Source organism: Ovis aries, chromosome 3 (genome assembly GCF_016772045.2).
Source record: "Ovis aries strain OAR_USU_Benz2616 breed Rambouillet chromosome 3, ARS-UI_Ramb_v3.0, whole genome shotgun sequence".
Taxonomy (NCBI): Eukaryota; Metazoa; Chordata; class Mammalia; order Artiodactyla; family Bovidae; genus Ovis; species Ovis aries.
In genome coordinates, this window is record NC_056056.1 from 155,742,972 (window position 1) to 155,763,624 (window position 20,653).

The window sequence follows — 20,653 nt, forward strand, 5'->3', positions numbered from 1 at the left end:
ATTTATTGTTGTTGTTCAGTCCCAAAGTAATGTCTGACTCTTTGAGAACCCATTAACTGCAGCAGGCCAGGCTTCCCTTGTCCTTCACTATCTCCTGGAGCTTGCTCAAACTCACGTCCATCGAGTCAGTGAAGCCATCCAACCATCTCATCCTGTTGTCCCCTTCTCCTCCGGCCCTCATCTTTCCCAACATCAGGGTCTTTTCCAATGATTTGAATCTTTGCATCAGGCGGCCAAAGTGGCTTCAGTCTCTGCATCGGTCCTTCCAATGAATATTCAGGGTTGATTTCTTTTATGATTGACTGTTTTGATCTCCTTGTTGTCCAAAGGACTCTCAAGAGTCTTCCCTAGCACCACAGTTCGAAAGCATCAATTTGTTGGTGCTCAGCCTTTTTTATGGTCCAATGCTGACATCCATAAATGACTACTGGAAAAGCCATAGTTTTCACTATATAGACCTTTGTTGGCAAAGTGACGTCTCTCTTAATACACTGTTTAGGTTTGTCATAGTTTTCCTTCCAAGGAGCAAGCATCTTTTAATTTCATGGCTGCAGTCACTGTCCGCAGTGACTTTGGAGCCCAAGAAAATAAAATCTGTCACTGATTCCACTTCTTCCCCATATATTTGCCATGGAACGATGGAACTGAATGCCATGATCTTAGTTTTTGGAATGTTGAGTTTTAAGTCAGCTTTTTCATTCTACTCTTTCTCTCCTCAAGAGGCTCTTTAGAATTGTATCATCTGTATATCGGAGGTTATTGCTATTTCTCCAAGGCAATCTTGATTCCAGTTTGTGAGTGGTCCAGGCCTAGCATTTCACATGATGTACTCTGCATATACATTAAATAAACAGGGTGACAATATATAGTCTTGCTGTACTCCTTTTCCGATTTGGAACCAGTCTGTTGTTTCATGTCGGTTCTGTTGCTTTTTGACTTGCATACACATTTCTCAGGACGCAGGTAAGGTGGTCTGGTATTCCCATGTCTTAAAAAATTTTCCACAGTTTGTTGTGATCCACAGTCAAAAGCTTTAGCATAGTCAATGAAGCAGATTTTTTTTGGAATTCCCTTGCTTTCTCCATGATCCAACAAATGTTGGCAATTTGATCTCTGGTTTCTCTGCCTTTTCTAAACCCAGCTTGTACATCTGGAAGTCCTCAGTTCATGTACTGTTGAAGCCTACCTTGAAGGATTTTGAGTATTACCTTGCTAGCATGTGAAATGAGTGCAATTGTATGGTAGTTTGAACACTGAAATGAAAATTGAACTTTACCAGTCCTGTGGCCACTGCTGAGTTTTCCAAATTTGCTGGCATATTGAGTGCAGTCCTTTAACAGCATCATCTTTTAGGATTTTTAAAAAGCTCAGCTGGAGGAAGGGGGGTTCATGTTTGGGAACGCATGTAAGAATTAAAGATTTTAAAATTAAAAAAAAAAAAAGCTCAGCTGGAATTCTGTCACCTCCACTAGCTTTGTTCATAGCAATGCTTCTTAAAGCCCACTTGACTTCACACTCCAGGATGTCTGGCTCCAGGTGAGTGACTACACCACTGTGGTTATCTGGATCATTAAGACCTTTTTTGTATAGTTCTTCGGTGTATTCTTGCCATTTTGTCTTAATCTCTTCTTCTTGTTAGGTCCTTGCTGTTTCTGTCCTTTATTGTGCCCATCTTTGCATGAAATGTTCCCTCGGTATCTCCAATTTTCTTGAGATCTCTAGTCTTCCCCATTCTCTCGTTTTCCTCTATTTCTTTGCCTTGCTCATTTAACAAGGCTTTCTCATCTCTTCTTACTGTTCTTTGGAACTCTGCATTCAGTTTGGTATATCTTTTTCCTTTGCCTTTTGTATCTCTTCTTTTCTCAGCTATTTATGAGGTCTCCTAAGACAACCACTTCGCCTTATTGCATTTATTTTTCTTGGGTTAGTTTTGGTCACCACCTCCTATACAATGTTACAAACCTCTGTCCATAGTTTTTCAGGCACTCTGTCTACCAGATCTAACCCCTTGAATCTATTTGTCACCTCTACTATAAAACCATAAGGGATTTGATTTAGGTCATACCTGAATGGCCTAGTGGTTTTCCCTACTTTCTTCGGTTTAACCCTGAACTTTGCAATAAGGAACTCATGATATGAGCCACAGTCAGCTCCAGGTCTTGTTTTTGTTGACTGTATAGAGCTTCTCCATCTTTGGCTGCAAAGAACCTAATCAGTCTGATTTCAGTACTGACCATTTGGTGCCATTATAGGGCTTCCCAGGTGGCACTAGTGGTGAAGAATCCACCTGCCAGTGCAGGAGATGGCAGCTCAATCTCTGGGTTGGGAAGGTCCCTTGGAGTAGTTAATGGTGCCTCACTCCAGTATTCTTGCCTAAGAAATCTCATGGTCAGAGGCGCCTGGCGGGCTACGGTCCATGGGGTCACACCAGATTTGGACATGACTGAGCACACAGTTATATTTAGCAACATGGACTCTCCTGAACATAAAATGTCAAGAAAAGAAGCCAGAGAGAATCTAAATATTGCAAGTCCATTTGTAGAAAGTCAAAACAACAGACAAAACCAAACTATGGTGTTACTCATCAGGATGTTGATTAACTTTGGAGAGGCACAAGCCTAGCTTCTAGGAGGCTGTTACAATGCTGTTTCTTGATCTGGGGGTGGATGCAATAGGGTATCACTTTGTGAAAACTCTTATATTAATGATTTCTATATTTTTCTCTATGTATTTTATGATTCGATAAGTTTATTCCCTTCCATTTATGTCATTTTTTTTTTTACATCTCATGAATGTTCCAATCTGACATTTTGCTGATATAATCTGCACATTGTTGATACAGTTTTACAAAGCTATATTATGTAATGCTAGTCCTCAAGAATTTGGGGCAAAAAAAGGTAAGATTGAAGATAAAATATCTATACATGGGGGGATTCTAAACATAGTCTAAACCTGAGGATTGCATTTCTGCGTATTCAAATGAATCCCAAAGTCAGCTTGACAAAGTTTACTATGTCAAAAATTCCTTCTCAAAGGAAAAAATTCAATCCGGAATGTTTAGGACTGTGCTTTCTTAGCTGCTTAGTTAAGATCCTCCTGACCTGTTCTCTCACAGGGGTCTCCAAACTATTCTAAAACACCCTGGCTTCATGGACAAGGTGCTATGAATGAGGCACCATTTTCAAATTCACAAACAAAAATGAAAGTGAGATTAAAAACATTAAAAAGGCAGGCAACTCAGCTCTCTAAAGGGTTAATAGTGATGAGAAAAAAAGTAATGGAAAAGTGCAGAGAATCAGACCAAACTGGAAGCAGACAAAGGCAGCCAGCACTATCTTATTTATTATAAAGATACACCGTGAAGAACAGACCTGACTGGATACTGAAGCCTGGAATGGTACATGCGAAAATGTACAGTACTATACAGAAAAGTGCATTGTCACAACAGATCAACAAAACATTTTTTTTCCCTTCCAGAACTAGAAAAGCATCCCCCTCTACTTTCACCTCAGAGACGAGGAAATGTCATGGTAAGAGGCAGTACAGAGCCCAGGAGGGCAGGATGGCCATCAGCAGCACGTGAGCGGGAGAGGGAGGAGGGTGAGGTGTCGGGGACCCAGAGAGTGACTGTAGGGAGGGAAAGGCACAGTCACGGCTAAGAGGAAAATGATGTCTGATGACCATGACTGACCATGACGGATGAGGACGCAAGACTGGACAGTACTGAGCACCGAGGCATAGGAAGGCGGGCATGGCGAAGACGCTGGGAGACAGGGGAGTTAAGCTTCAAAACACTCAAGTGGGCGAGGAACTGGGTGTGGGGCAACAGTAATGAGCAAGGCTAAGACTCCTCTAAAATAGAAAGGCACTTTCACATGTACATACTACAGATGTACATTGACACGATTAGGTAACAGTCACAAGCAGGAAGCCACCAGTACTGCAACTGATCAAACCAACAGGGAAGGACAATACTGATTTAATTACGTGGGCAGGAGTTAACTCTTACGTCAATAGGTAAATAGCAGTCTCTCCTGTCACACAGCCACTTACTATACTTTAAACGTCTATAATAACCATCACACTATACATCGAACTTGGATGAATGTTCTAAAGGGGGGCATTCACAAATGCACGGCTTATATATTTTCTTTTACTAAACAGTTTCTAAGATAAGCATTATGGAACCCAGTACAATTATTTAAACATACAAAATTCCCTACATAATTTTAAGATACAGGTACCATTTTGATTATAATACAGACTCTATTTTTTTTTTAAAGAAAGTATACTAGGGTGGGTAAGTGAAAGCTCAATTTCCAGTTTGTTTTATTGATCTGAACAAAGCTGTGCCAGAGTCACCCTGCTCCACACCTGACACCCCAGCCCAGCTGGAGGTTGGCTTTTAGTTCAGGTGCTAGCCTCCATTAGGGAGCTCTGTGGGAAGAGTCTTCACTTCTAAGCTGCCCCACAGTTCCAAGTCTCTATGGGAAGTAACTCAGAGCCAAGACTCAGCCCCCAGCACATTTCTTGCATTCATGGTCTCTCATTACTGTGGTCAGGAATGACATCCCAAATCTGAAGTCTTCCAAACCCAACAGAACCATAGGCTCTTAAACTTTGGATTTCAGAGACTGTAATTACCAAACTAAAGTTTCTTTACTTCATAGACCCTAGAGGCTATGTCTCATTCCCGAATACTAAGGAGACCTCCATGTCCCTGGTTTTTTTTTTTTTTTTCCTTTTTCTTAATTAAATTATGAACCCATTTTTGGGAATGGCAAAAGAACAAAGACAGAAAACTCATACAATTTGACCCTTGGTGCTCTATATCCATTGATCACTGCTTATATTCATTTCAGTAGATTAAGTGGGACCCTGCTGTACATTATTCTATGGATTGCTCAAGGGGCATCAAAGTCAGATTACATTGTGTGAAAACGTGCAAAATTGTTAAACAATGACATTTATGCCCAACTTGAACATGGAGCTCTACAAAGGGCCATTCAACAAACTGAAATAATTTACAGAACACTCATCAGAAAATATGTTTTAAGAACCACTCACTCTATGCTAATGATTCACTGCAAGCATCCTCACCCAAACCCAAAGGCCAATTTGGTAAATCTACTCAATTGAGTTCTATGGATGGGATGTGAACATTCAGTTATATCAGCTGTGAATACATATTCTTGTGTAAGTGGAGTCAGGCAATCTTTGTAGAACTTCATTTACCCATCACCAAAATGACTCACTTCCCAGACTGCACATGAGGATCTATTATAAGGTTCCTAAAGCCGGGGTATAACCTTTTAGGAACTTATTTTCTTTTTTCTCTTCCCATTCCTTGTGCCTTCCCACTTCCTCACTGTGGGCTACACTTGTGGCTGTCAAGAGGACCGCTTGCAGGTAAACCCTTGAAGGAACTCACTGGGTGTTTTTTTTTTTTTTTTTGATCCTTTGTGAAGGGGCCACCTTGTCTTATCCTTGGAATCTTAGACTTTTACTAGTAAGGATAAGTGAGTCCTGAGTGAGTCCTTACTCACTCTGAGGTCACATCCTTTCCTGGGAATTGAAGGGAAAGAAAGCCTCAGGTGACAACAGAGTAATAGAGAGAAGACAGAGACAGGTAAAGAAAGGGAGTGATGGGAGAGTGTTAGGAGCTGTTTCCTGGAAGAAGGCACAGCCTCTGAGGCTCTGAGGTCTGGAGCAGCGTGTCCTCTGCCTTCCAAGGCAGCAGAGTCCTGACGTGGAGGGTGGAAAGGCAGTCCTCATTCCATCACAGGTGTCAACACCAAAGGGACGAGACACTGGGGAAGGTTACCAGGGAGAAGTCTGAAGAAATGGAGTTGCATGAGCAAGATCTGGAACACTTAAGTTAAAGCTTGTACAAGAACCCTCCCCAAATGAATAAGTTCAAAACACCTCTTCTCTTTTGATGTCTCGTCCATCAAATAAGGAAGTGGTTTTATAAGAATCTTTATTTTAATTGCTAAAAGATTTAAAGTTTCCTCCACAATTACTTCCACTCCTTTCTCTGTTTCTGTTTCCCTATTGGACAATAGAGAATCAAGAGATCAAAGTGGAATCGAGAAAGAACTGGGAGATTATTCTTAAAAGTTTCAATGTTCCAGACATTTGGGAAGATTGTCCAGAAGGGTTGGTGCTACTCAGAGCTCAGTCCTGGCTGGGTTTCCATGGTTTCCAAAGGTGCTGGAAGACTAATAAAGCTCAAGGAAAAGGTTGGGAGGGTTGCACAAGATGCTGAGCTGGGTCTCTTTATCAAAATGGGCAAAAAGGATGGTTGCAAAAATTCAGAGGTTTACAATACCTGGAAATACCTGAAGTAATTTTTTTCACTTTTTAGTCCATTTGTGAAATCAGGCTGCAGGCAAGCAACCAGCAGTGTGACTTTCAAAGGTAACAATACCTCATAAATAAAACCTCTCTTTGCATTAGAATGATCAGACTGGCAAACTGAGGTAGAGATCAAAGTAACGATCTTGATTTTAGTACAGATCCCCATTTTTTTCCACATTGATGGATTCCCCATTGAGCTGAGAAATCGAAGTCCATACTGTAACTCTTAGGTGGGCATGCGATTGGTTGCCAGTTTAAAATCAAAGTGGTCCAGAGGGATTAGTTCTGGCTATCCATTTTTAGGGGGGAAAAACCCCAAAAGCAAACAAACAAACCCTCTTCATCAGTAAGTTCAGTGACAGAGTAGATAAAAGGCTTACAGATGGTCTAAGTGGCTGCTGATAGAACAGCGGTGATCTGTACCTTAGACAAAAGCAAATTGAGTTCAAGGTATTCTTTTTAAGATAGAGGGGAAACAGAGCAAAAATATGGGCTAAAGAAAAACTGTCTATGGGTCAGAGATGTCAGAGAAAGAGGATCCCGATGGATTGCAGCTGATTATGTGAGTGATGTACAGACCAGTTGGGAAAAAACAAAGCAAGCCCTGGTTCCAGGCTGAACAACTGGGAGATCATCCTAGAACCATGGGGATGTCTTCCCGCCTTGGTCTGGCTCTTACCAGACCACAGCTTGAAGAGACAGCTGGCGAGGGAAGGTGGGGATTCAATTTAGGATCAACAGGCCTCTGCAGCATGTTTAGGGGAACCCAGATCCTCTAGTCAGGGGAAGAGAAGGCCAGGTGAACCAAGCACTTTCTCCATTGCTGAAGAGGAAAACACAGGGCTTCATGGGAGCTGGAAGTTATTTTCTAGGCAACAACAGATCTCTGAAGGAGTGGACAGAATAGGGTAACCAGACAGTCTTGAAAATTAGACTGTTCTAGTCTGTGCTAAATGCAGCGGATGAACTTGGAAACCCTCCTGGGGCCTGATCAGGCTCAGGGAAAGAGTCCAGCAGGAGCTCTGGAGGACTGTCCCCCTCCTCTTTCCCAGATTTAGTTGGCGCAGTAACTGCAGAGGTTCTAGCGCCCCCCCTGCTAAGATTTAACTGTTAGGAATAAGACAATCCTACTCATTTGGGCAGTGGGCTGCAAATCCCACTGGGAACAGCCCACTGTGACAACAGCAAGTATGCAGCAAGGGCTGGTCTCAACCTCACTGCATGAGATCAGAGGTACTCACTGTCAGCTACTAAACAATACCATTGTCACCTTTCAGCCTCACCCCAAGTGCCACCGACCAACACTGCCTACACTCCAGGGCCTGGCACTTACTTAGATTCTCCTGCCTTGAGAGGCCGGTGTTTCTGACTCACCGGGCTACACTAAGCCTGAAGCACTGTGCAGTGTGCAGGGCAGAGCGGTGCTGTGTTCATTACAAACGGTGCAGCATTGGATTTTCAAGTAAGTCTAAGTGTTTCTATTGTCTTTAAAATGGCATATGTCCAGTTATTAAAAAAAAAAGAAATTACAAAATACAAATGCCCGTGTTAATTTAGCTAATCTTAGACATTACATTCGAGAACATAGAAAAGCCAAAAGATCTCCAGTTATAAGCACATGACTAACACACGTTATGGATCGTTGACTTTTGTCACTAATCCGTCTTCTCTCTTTAATCGTCACCCCAGATGGCCACGCTCAGTTGGGTGTTACATTGTGCAGGACTTGTCTGCTGGACCTTGGGAAGGCGGGGCGGGTCCCACGGTCGGGTTTGTTTTTGGAAGAACAGCAGGTTTCGGCCGAAGGGCTGGGGGCTTCAGCTGCACGCCCATTCTGGGTGCCACCGCAGGCTTGAAAGTACTCAGTGTGTCACTGGAGGAGCTAGTGCTCCGACGGATCTGAGGCTCTGAGCTCCTGAGGGCAACGTTGTGCAAAGGGCTGAGCGATTCCGTGGAGGTGGCGGGGGTGGGAGAGTTTTTCACTTGTTCTAAGGTGTCCAGCACCACGTCGGGGGCATGCTTTGCTGTACTCTGTCTCTCCAGTTCTCGGAGTTCATTCAAAGCAGTGTTCATCGTCTCTTCGATATCCTGTTGAAAAACAAATGACAGATGGTAACCTAGACTTATCATGGTGATCATTTTGAAATGTATAGAAATGTGGAATCACTAGATCGTGTTATCCCTGGAGAAGGAAATGGCAACCCACTCCAGTATTCTTGCCTGGAAAATTCAATGGACAGAGGAACCTGGCAGGCTACAGTCCATGGGGTTTCAAAAAGTCGGCCTCGACTGAGCACATCAGCACAGATTGTATTATAGGAATTAGCGCTGCAAGTCAAGTATACTTCAAAAACAAACTCATAGCGAAAGGAATCAGATCTGTGGTTTCCAGAGGCAGGGGGGTTGGGGCAACTGGATGAAGGCAGTTAAAGAAATGAACTTCCAGTTATAAGATGAATAAGTACTATGGATGTAATTTATAACATGGTAATTGATACTGTTGTAGGTTATATATGACAGTGGTTAAGAGAGTAAATCCTAATGGTTCTCATCATAAGGAAACATTTTTTTTTCTGTGTCTTTAATTTTACATCTCTATGAGATGATGGATGTTCACTAAACCCAGTGTGCTAATCATTTTATAATGTGTAAAAGTCAAATCAGTATGCTATACACTTTAAACTTATGTACAGTATTGTGTGTCAATAACTCAATAATTAACTGGAAAAAAGTAATCAGAGAGACAGATGAAGTTGATAATTAATACTAATGTACAGAACCCATATTGTTGTTGTTCAGTTGCTAAGTTGTGTCTGGCTCTATGAACCTCAGGGACTGTAGCATGACAGGCTCCTCTGTCCTCCACTATCCATACGTGACCACTGGAAAAACCATAGCCTTGACTAGATGGACCTTTGTTGGCAAAGAAATGTCTCTGCTTTTTAATACGCTATCTAGGTTTGTCATAGCTTTCCTTCCAAGGAGCAAGCATCTTTTAATTTCATGGCTGCAGTCACTGTCTGCAGTCATTTTGGAGCCCAAGAAAATAAAGTCTGTCACTGTTTCCATTGTTTCCCCATCTGTTTGCATGAAGTGATGGGACTGGATGCCATGATCTTAGTTTTCTGAATGCTGAGTTTTCAGCCAGCATTTTCACTCTCCTCTTTCACCCTAATCAAGGGGCTCTTTAGTTCCTCTTCACTCTCTGCCATAGAGTGATATCATCTGCATATCTGAGGTTGTTGGTATTTCTCCTGGCAGTCTTGATTCGCGCCTGTGAGTCATCCAGCCCAGCGTTTCGCTTGATGTACTCTTCATGTAAGTTAAATAAGCAGGGTGACAAAATACAGCTTTGTCATACTCCTTTCCCAATTTTGAACTAGTCTGTTGTTCCATGTCCAGTTCTAACTGTTGGTTCTTGATCTGCATACAGGTTTCTCAGGAGGCAGGTCAGGTGGTCTGGTATTTCCATCTCTTTAAGAATTTTCCACAGTTTGTTGTGATCCACACAAAGGCTTTAGCGTAGTCAATGAAACAGAAGTAAATGTTTTTTTCTGGAATTTCCTTGCTTTTTCCATGATCCAAGAAATGTTGGCAATTTGATCTCTGGTTCCTCTGGCTTTTTCAAATCCAGCCTGTACATCTGGAATTTTTCAGTTCACATACTGCTGAAATCCACCTTGTTGAAGGATTTTGAGCATTACCTTGCTAGAATGTGAAATGAGCATAATTGTATAGTAGTGTGGATATTCGTTGGCCTTGCCCTTCTTTGGAACCGGAATGAAAACTGACCTTTTCCCGTCTTGTGGCCACTGCTGAGTTTTCCAAATTTGCTGGCATATTGAGTGCAACACTTTAACAGCATCATCTTTTAGTATTTGAAATAGCTTAGCCGGAATTCCATAACCTCCACTATCTTTATTTGTAGTAATGCTTCCTAAGTCCCACTTGAGTTCAGGACGTTGGGCTCTAGGTGAGTGACCACACCATCATGATTATCTGGGTTGTGAAGATCTTTTTTGTACAGTTCTTCTATGTATTCTTGCCACCTCTTCTTAATCTTTTCTGTTTCTGTTAGGTCCTTACCATTTCTGTCCTTTATTGTGCCCATCCTTGCATGAATGTTCCCTTTATCTCCAATTTTCTTGATCTCCAGTCTTTCTTTCCCATTTTATTGTTTCCCTCTATTTCTTTGCATTGTTCATTTAAGAAGGCTTTCTCATCTCTCATTCTCTGGAACTCTGCATCCAGTTGGGTATATCTCTCCCTCTCTCCTTTGCCTTACACTTCTCTTCTTTCCTCAGCTATTTGTAAAGTCTCCTCAGGCAACCACTTGGCCTTCTTGCATTTCTTTTTCTTGGGGATGGTTTTGGTCACTGCCTTCTGTACAACTTTACGAGCCTCCATCCATAGTCCTCAGGCACTGTCTACCAGGTCTAATCCCTTTAATCTGTCACATCCACTGTACAATCATAAGGGATTTGATTTAGGTCATATCTGAATGGTCTAGTGGTTTTCCCTACTTTCTTCTTTTTAAGCCTCACAGAAACTCACATACTTCAAAGCAAGCAGACTAGCAAAAAGCATGGCTGTTTTAACAGCAGTGTGTAATCTGTATAAACTCAATGCTATTTCACATAACTACTGTGACTCTGAAGGTGCAGGAGACAGATGAAATGGCTCCAACAGCTCATGGAGCCACAGAGCAAGCACTGGCCGTTCTGAGGCACCTGGCAGTCTTCTGGCGGTTTTGACCTTACATGCTGACATCTTATATAGAATTCTATTTCAATCTATGGTAAAAGGTGGCTTAAATTTAGACCAGCGATTTCTTAAGAAAAGTGAATAGGCATGAAAAATCACATTTTTTTCATTCATTCAACAGATAATTTTTGAGCACGTATTATATACTTGGCTAACTTCTATCAGTTCTTCAAAATTCACTCCAAGCCTTCCCTGATGCTTCTGTTCAGTAGGTCTCAATGCTAGTGGTACTGCTCCATAGAAAGCATTTCTGTAATATGGTATGTTGTGTATTTTTAAATGTCAAAATAACTGGATGGCATTTTGTGAGCAGAGGTATTGGATATCTTGCAAGTATCTTGGATAATTTACATGCAATGAATTGCCCCAGATCTTGTTCAACTTTTTAATATCCTCCAGACATTTATGTAGGTGAAATTTTTTTTATAATAATCTGAGTCTAGAACTTAACTCTTTCTTAGATACCTATCTTATATATCTTAACTCTTTTCTTATATATATATTTTTATAGTGTTGCGTTTTCTAAGAATGAAACCCCTCATGTAAATTATACTCTGCTTTGATCAGAACTGTATGACCACTAGTGGTAAAGAACCTGCCTGCCAATACAGTAGACAAGAGAGTCACACGTTCAGTCCCTGGGTAGGGAAGATCCCCTGGAGGAGCACATGGTAACCCGCTTCAGTATTCTTGCTGGAGAAACCCGTGGACAGAGGCGACTGGCAGGCTACATTCCATAGGGTTGCAAAGAGTTGGGATACGACTGAAGCAACTTAGCATGTTTGACAGAGGATGGTCCACCATTTTAAAAATCATATCACCCATGGGAACACCATTGTGGAAACTGAGTTGAGACTAGTTAATACTCATTTCAATGTACATTAAGAACTTTTCAGATTCATTCACGTATGGCTGTTCTGGGTCTTCACTGCTCCTCGAGGTTTCCTCTGTTTGTGGTGTGCAGCTTCGCATTGCAGCAGCTTCTCGCGTCATGGGGCACAGGCTCTAGGGCATGCAGGCTTCAACAGCTGTAGCACAGGGCTCACTAATTGCAGCCTGTGGGCTCTGGAACAACGGTTCAACAGTAGTGGTGCACAGGCTTAGCTGTTTCGCAGCATGTGGGGGCTTCTTGGATCAGGGATAAAACCCATGTCTTCTGGACTGGCAGGCAGATTCTTTACTACTGAGCCACCAAGGAAGCCCCTCAATGTTCATTTTTAATTGTATTTATGGTAAGTGTACATGTAAGTGAAAGCATCTCACGATTTCATTTGTCTTCTAGTATGCATGTGTGCTAAAGTCACTTCAGTTGTGTCTGACCCTATGGATTGCAGCCCTCCAGGCTCCTCGTCCATGGGATTCTCCAGGCAAGAACACTGGACTGGGTTGCCATGCCTTCCTCCAGGGGATCTTTGTGACCCAGGGATTGAGCCTGTATCTCTCAAATCTTTTGCACTGGCAGGTGGGTTCTCTACCACTGGTACCACCTGGGAAGCCCATCTTCTAGTTTAGTTAATCATTAACTGAAATACATTTGTTTTAATATTTCTATTTTTTCCTATTTATTGTATTTAGGGCTTTATATATTTTTTTTAAAAAAATTAGGTATATCATCTATCCATTTATTTCAGATAATAAAGGGGAAATTATAAAGTATCTGTTGTAAAAAGGTAAGGGTTTACCAATGTGCGCCACTGCCAGAGGAATGGGTAAAGTGAAATGTGCTGTATATGTACAAGGGATTGTTACCGGGCCTTAAAAAGGTATGCCATGATATGGATAAATCTTGAAGGTATTAAATGGAATAAGCCAGTCACAAAAAGACAAACACTGCGTGATTCCACTTATATGAGGTAGTCAAATTCACAGAAGGAAAAAGTAGAATGGTGGTGGCTAGGGCCTGAGCTGGGGGGAGGGGAAGATAGGCATTGTTCTCAAATGGGTACAGACTTTCAGTTTTGCAGGATGAAAAAGTTCTGGAGATCTGTTAGGCAGCAATGTGAATACTTTACTGACCTGTACACTTAGGCTGGATGGCATCACCGACTCGATGGACGTGAGTTTGAGTGAATTCCGGGAGTTGGTGATGGACAGGGAGGCTTGGTGTGCTGTGATTCATGGGGTCGCAAAGAGTCGGACATGACTGAGCAACTGAACTGAACACTTAGAAAAGGTTAAGGTAAGAACCTACTGTGTGGCACAGGGGGCTCTACTCAGTGCTCACTGGTGACAAAGGGGATTTATGTATATGCGAGGCTAATTCACTTTGCTTTATGGCAGAAACTAACACAACATTGTGAAGCTACTAAATTTAAAAAAAAAGGTTAAGAGGATCTGTTTTACATTGTTTATTCACACACATGAGTATTGTGTGAGGTAGGTAGAAGGCCATTGAACTAGTGTGATTGAAATGCCCCTTCTCTACATTTTCAGGACTTCCACTCACCTTGAGCATTAGCTTGCAGCTCTGGAGAGCAGGAATCGATTTCCACACCCACCTCCTCCACTGATTTACAAGTACCTTCATGCAGCGACTGACCACTGATTTAACTCTGTCTATAATGTCTATCATAGGAGCTGCCATACAGTAAGTGCTCAATAAAGATTCGCTAAATGAATAAACAAAGATCCAGTGATCACATAAGGATAAGTTGCATTTTTAAAAAAGCTCTATCAGGGGTTCTACTTATTTACTGAAAGAATTTGCGTGTTTTTGGTATGAATACCATGATGGCAGGCTCACTTATCCTCATGGGAAAATCTGAAGATGAGAGATGGAAAGATAAATAAAGGATACAGCTGGAAGCCATTTTGTGAGGATGACATCACTTTACAAGTGATTATTTTCATATGTGATTTCCATTTGATGCTAAATATATGGATTTGTTTTTCACAAGTATTAGCCCCAGAGAAAACATGCAGAGCCTGGTTTATCTGTTGAGTTTTTGTTTTTATGACTTACAGTTAAAGGATTTCCTGGTTCTAGAAGCAAAAGGGTTAAAGTAGACCTTATTATGCCTTTCCACTATTAAGCTCCTAATTCCATGTCTCTCTAACCTAAATAGTGTTTCATATGGTTTTTATAAGCAATGATGTTATGGATTTTTCAAATCATTAAATTCAATTATAGTCAAATATCACTGGCTCTAAATACATCTCAAAGGACTCTGCTTTGCCTTTAAAATAGACAAAAACCCCAAAAGGTTAAAATCCTTTTCGATTTTTGCTGAAAAATTATTGTGCACTTGAAATTGGATTAATTTTGTAAAAAATACATGGAACTCTCCACGTAATCCAATTGCTTTCCAAAATTCTTTTTAGTCAGGACAATGAAAATAGCTTGGAAATTTGTCATATCAAAATGCAGGTTTCCTGGAGTGTTCTTTATTAAAAATGACCCATCTTTAATATTTCCCTGTGTTTGTTTCATTAATTTCTCACTCACTTTTTTAAGCTTCAGTGATAGCTATAAGACACTTTAAGATTACTCTAATGGCAAACCCTGAATCTCCTTCACCTCCTTTTTCACTGGCCATACACACGTTTTCTTTTTTTTCATTGAAGTATACTTGATTTACAATATTGTGTTAGTTTCAGATGTACAGGATGGTGATTCAGTTTTTTTTTTTTTTCTGTCATACATATATTTTCTGATGGCTTATGCTTTAAAAAGAGCCAGAGGAAAAAAATGGTAGAATGATGGAAAAATCCATTAATATTATTTTACTTACACTTTGTCAATTCTAATCATTAGGAAAAAAAACCTACAAAACCCTTCTCTGCAGTCACTGTTGGGAAGTGAAGATACACGTGCATTCGGGAGCGACACAGTAGCTAGACTTGTTCTTCAAACAGCCAACCATTATTTTTCACTTCCTTTATTGACCAATCCTTCATTCCCTAAGTTGAAAGGGTCACCATCATACACTAAAAATGTTCTGTTTCAGGGTTCTTCATTCTGTTCCCTTGATTTGTCTGTTTTACTAGCTCAAGCATCCGTTCAAGATCTGGGAGGGCTAGTCTTTCCTCATTCTTTTTTTCTGAATCTTTCTGGCCATTTAGGAGTGATGGGTTTGACTGTCCTGGTCTTACATTTCTGCCATGTCTCTGTTTAAATCACTGTGAACCCAGTACCTTGAGCTGGCCAAAAACTTCGTTCTGATATTATGGCAAAACGAGAATGAACTTTTTGGCCAACCCAATATTTGGGCCCTTCTTGTAACAAATGGCCTCAGTTCAGTTCAGTCACTTAGTCGTGTCTGATTCTTTGCAACCCCATGAACCGCAGCACGCCAGGCTTCCCTGTCCATCACCAACTCTGGGAGTTCACCCAAACCCACGTCCATTGAGTCAGTGATGCTATCCAACCATCTCATCCTCTGTCGTCCCCTTCACCTCCTGCCCTCAATCTTTCCCAGCATCAGGGTCTTTTCAAATGAGTCAGTTCTTCGCACGAGGTGGCCAAAGTATTGGAGTTTCAGCTTCAGCATCAGTCCTTCCAATGAATATTCAGGACTCATTTCCTTTAGGATGAACAAATGGCCTCAAAGAATGAGCTAATTCCTGTTTTCTTTAGTTGGTTCTATACAAATGATATGGCTCTAGAAAGTAACTCCTGTAATGCCTCCTTCATCATACCCTGGTACTTGGCATGCAATATTCTCTTCAAAGCACCTACCTGAGCGATTGTCTCTGGGTCCAGCGGCTTGTGGTCGTTGAAGCCTGAGTACTGCCCTGATGAAGTGGACCTTCTAATAGGAGGGCTGTCCATCTTCCTGAGGGAGTCATGGCGGCTGATGTTGGTCAGGCTGCCGTGTCCTGGCCGCCGCCGCCTCTCAGGACTGTCGTTGTTGAGGCCACGGCTCTGCAGCAGGCCCCGGGGATGACTGCCCAGGCTTGGGGACCCCAGGTCAATTGAGGAGTTGGAAAGACCATGCGGGGGATGGAGGGGGCAATGGCCATCACTGGTCCTGCCAGGACGCCTTGCTGGAGGGGGTGGCTCTCCCCTTTTTCTTTGTCTAGACAGAGAGAATAGCAGAGGTTGTCACACTGGGTAATTCTGCAAGGCTGTGGACGCCACAGCTCCTCAGAACCCCTGGAGAAGTGGAGGCTTGGGGGTCCACCTACCTGGCTAAATAGCCATCAGGGTGTCGGTCTGTTGGGGAGTTCATGTCCTTGGATGAAGACTTGTCTTCAGTTACCGGCCCACTGCTGGCCTCGCTGTCGGCTTTCTGGCTAAGAGTGTCTGAAAATGTATCATCCCTGAGACAGTAAGAATCAAGAGTGAGGGTCTTTTGCTTGATGAATGGGGACCAAAGAATAAGTTATGGGATTTCTGTATGTAAGTCTTTCTCTTACTAACATAACTTGCTTCTTTTCACTATAAATATAGCATCATTTCATGGCAGGTAAACTGGAAAATTCAGATGACAAATCACCCATAATATAACATCCAGAGAAAACCACTTTTTGAATTCTAGAAGATATCTTTCTCTGCTTTTCTTCTCTGCCTGGCACATCTATCTATAAGAATGTCCACATGTATGTATAGTATTTACTGTATATATTTATATGTTTGTGTACTTTAGGACTGTATGTCTGCATAACACACACACACACACATAGTATTTCTCGGATTCTGAGAGACATTTTAACAGTTTAAAATTAGGCTGAATCAATCACTGTATCCATTTTATGTGGTATTTTTCTCTTTTCCTTGAAAAGCTGTTCGTAAATTGGTGCTGTATTGTGAAATACCATAGTCACAAAATTAAGATTATACTGTACATGTTATTTTGTAACTTGTTTCTTTCACTTAATATTAAGACCACATGGGAAGATACCACTTTAAGTATTTTTGAAAGTAGAGCTTTCTCATAAGCAAAATTTAAAAAGAAGCCTGGAGATGATTCTCTTTAGACCTGAAGTCAGTAGCCTCCCTTTGGAGAAACTGGAATTAAAATAGACACCAAAGGAAGAGGTACCACTGTTTTAGGAATTAGCCATGCCACTTCAGCTCCTAAAACTAGCCTCTGCACAGGGTATTTTTCTAAGAACCTGAAAGCTTCAGAAGGCACCTCTCTCTAGTCCTTGCTCCAGACCTGCTGGGAGAGCATGGGTCCTTGCTAACAGTACTTCCCGGCCAACAGGTTTTCACTTTCCATCAGCAAGGTGAAGAACTGAGCCCAGATCAGAAGTTTTCGCTCTGTAATCCCTTCTATTTTCTCACAAGACCAAGGTAAGAACAATGTAAGAACAACAGCTGGAGTCTTCTCTTGGGAGCACTCAGGTGATGGAAGCTGGCACTACTCACATATCCTGCACCACGATGTACTGGTGGGGCACAAGCCCGTCAATCCCGTTGTGCCTTCCTTCCCACCAGTCCTCCGATGCGCGGTGATACAGCAGTAGGGAAGCACCCTTCTTGAAGGACAATTCTCTGGCAGACCGCCCAACGTAGTCAAACTTGGCTATCGCTTCTATTGGCTCACATTCTACAAAAAACACACCAGAAAACAGTGTGGGCAGGGTTGTCAGGAAGGCATGATACACTCACTGAAAGGTCTATATGAGGCTTTAGAAAGAAACAAGGTCATTTTAATAACCAGACAGAAGAAGGTCACAAATCAAGACGATGAGAAAACGATGCTGTTAAAAGGGATAAAGAAAAGCATCCTCTTTCTGTCATCAGTTTCTCAGGCAAAGAAAAAGTGAAAATTCGATCTTAATTTCTACAGCCTTGTACTACAGAGATCATGACAGTCTACTAAAAATGTTTAAAACTTTGTGATATATAAAATCGCTCCTTGGGTTGTAATGTTCTCTGCAATAGTTCCAATATTACTTTGACACTGATGAAGTTCCCAGGCAACATGTTAATACTATTTATAACACGTAAGAGTCACTATTCTAGAAGGTTATGCTTTATTTGCCAATTTTAAAAGCAAGTTTACAGATATCACCACATTAAATATTGTTTGAATATATTTAAGTTCCTTAGGTATTTTTTTTGGCACTATCAAATCTTATCACCAAGTATAAAGACAACTTTATTTTTTTCTAGTATCAAAACCAAATTCTAGATATCATTTGTGACACAAGCATACCTACTTAAGAGACCAGATTCAAAAATATCTTCTAGGATCAAAAGGTACTGAAAGGAATAATGGTGAGTGAGAAAAAGCCAACCTCAAAAAGTTACATGTTGCACAAGGCCATTCATATGACACACTTGAAATGACCTAATAACTGAGATGGAGGAGAGAGTAGTGATTGCCAGAGGCTAGGGTGGGGGGAAGCGATGGAAGGAAATGGCTTTGGCTATGAAAGGGTAGCACAAAGGGCTCCCTATGATGCAACTGTTCTTGATTTTGACTGCAGTCACACAAATCTACTTGTGTGATAAAACTGTGTAGAACTAAATAAACAACACGAGTGAGTGCATGTAAAGCTGGTGAATATAATGGATGGAGTGTATCAGCGTCAGTGTCCTTGCGATAGTAGCAACCGTGATGTAAGATGTTAGTTACTACTGGGGGGACGTGGGGGGCAGGAGGTGTATGGCAACTGTCTGTAGCGTTTCTTACAGCTGCATATGAATCTACAGTGATCTCAAAATCAAAAGTTGAAAAGAGATATCAAACTCTGGGCCTAGAATTGGCATTTCAGCTCTATTTTAATTCTGACCACAAATATTGAAGGCAAATAAGAGGACAAACCACTCAAAACAACAGGAGTTGCATTTTGTGATTCAGGTCACTGCAAAAAGCCCAGAACTGGTGGCTCCGTGGTCTCTCCTCTCCTCTCTCACCATCACCCCATCCTTATCCCTGCTACCAACAACAGGTGAGTCAACTTCTAATCAATAAGAAACAGAACAAAAAAGGGTCAGGACAAGTGGTATTATGCTTAGAGAACTCTCTGCAGTGAGCAACCTCATTTGTTAAAAACTGAACATGTGTGCTGTTACTTTAGAAATGCTTTAGAATATATGTACACATAATAGATTAAAAACTGTCAAATATTTTGTCAGGAACTTATTATCTTCTATTTCCCTTGGTGACAAACCTTTTCATTTAAAAGAGTTAATCTCTTCCCAAACTTTAATATCTTCAATATCTGTTATATGAAATAACTACAAATGAAATCTCTGGATAGTCAGCTAAGCTTTTTTCTCACTTGAAAAATGCAAACATTCTCTGGGACAGCATGAACATAAAAATCAACAAACATATTGAAGAAGCTTAGGATTTATCTTCTATGAAGGACCAGGGTGAATTTCTGCTATATATTTAAAATAAAGAGAAAAAAAGTCCTATCCTTTGCTAGTAGATAAGTAGATGCTTAGGTAAATAATAATTCATATGGAAGAATCAAACACTATAATCTGTACATGGTATACTTCTCAACAAGGTAGGTGTAAAAATAATTTTAAAACAATAGTTTAAGTTCTTTAACAACTGACAATAACTTATAGATCATATGTTAACACTCCATTATTCTATCCTGAAACTATTTTAATATAAATAGCAGTTTTATTAAATATCCACAAGTCTGCTCATAGAGGAGGAAATAGAACTCTGGGACTGACTGTATACTTTGTTCTAAACTTGCACATAAAAAGTAAATCCTGCTTGAACCGAGATGACAGATACCAAATTTTTCACCCCAGGTCTCCCTGAGGGTCAGAAATAAACATACATGTGGTGTAAGGGACACAAATAAACATTCATGGAGGAATGAAAGCATGCCAACTGATTGAAAAGAGCGTCATGATATGCAGTCTGCAAATTCTTATGTGCTACACCCACACGGTTAAACTGTTTTACTGAAAAAATGGAAACATAATAGCATAACAAAGTACACAACCCATGTATCTGTCAAAGGGAAGAGAGAGCTATTCATGTTCTTTAATGCCATTCGATCATATACTGTCATCACTGGCCAAGGGCCATTTAAAACTGTTTAATAGATATGTACATATTTTATCATAATTTCATCATCATGTCCGCTATGCTGATTACCTCTTTCTTTTTGGAAACAGCAAGATGATCAGACTTTGCTTATTCAGTTCAAAGGTACAGACATTATGAACGAATGACCAGATGAATCAGACACATACTTCATTGGTGATCTTACTACATCAACTAGTAATTCTGAGCAATTTCATTATTTTGACTTCTTTCTACTCCCATGAGAGAAATTTCAGTCAAGTGTCAATCAATAAGCTATTTATACACGTCTCAGTGTAGTCACTGCGGAGCAAATCGATCTCAGGGCATGGCGATGCACCACGCCCCTTTCATGTAGGGTCACACAGCCCTTTAGAGTCCTGCAGAGCTTAGCAGAATGCTACTGCTACCAATAACAACAATGAGGGTGAACGTGATAAGTTCATTTTCCTACAATGAATGGCTATTACAATTTTGTGCAAGAGATTTCCATTTTTTGTAAGTTTATACAAAGTGCTAGTATATCACGCTATCCCTTTGGGACCTTGCTGTCCCTGACACTGTCTCTGCTACATCTG

General features: G+C 41.0%; 1 protein-coding gene across 3 annotated transcripts in view; it reads right to left on the bottom strand.

The window, feature by feature from the left end:
- Positions 1 to 3,324: 3,324 nt before the first annotated feature.
- SRGAP1 (SLIT-ROBO Rho GTPase activating protein 1) overlaps positions 3,325 to 20,653 on the bottom strand; it is a 298,594-nt gene continuing 281,265 nt past the window's right edge. For all 3 annotated transcript variants that reach the window (XM_027967491.3, XM_004006501.6, XM_042246974.2), the window contains exons 19-22: positions 17,438 to 17,618; positions 16,252 to 16,386; positions 15,803 to 16,142; positions 3,325 to 8,448 (exon numbers count right to left, since the gene is read on the bottom strand). In XM_027967491.3, coding sequence (XP_027823292.2) covers positions 8,071 to 8,448; positions 15,803 to 16,142; positions 16,252 to 16,386; positions 17,438 to 17,618 — 1,034 coding nt within the window. In that variant the 3' untranslated portion in view covers positions 3,325 to 8,070. The remainder of the gene's footprint in view (positions 8,449 to 15,802; positions 16,143 to 16,251; positions 16,387 to 17,437; positions 17,619 to 20,653) is intronic.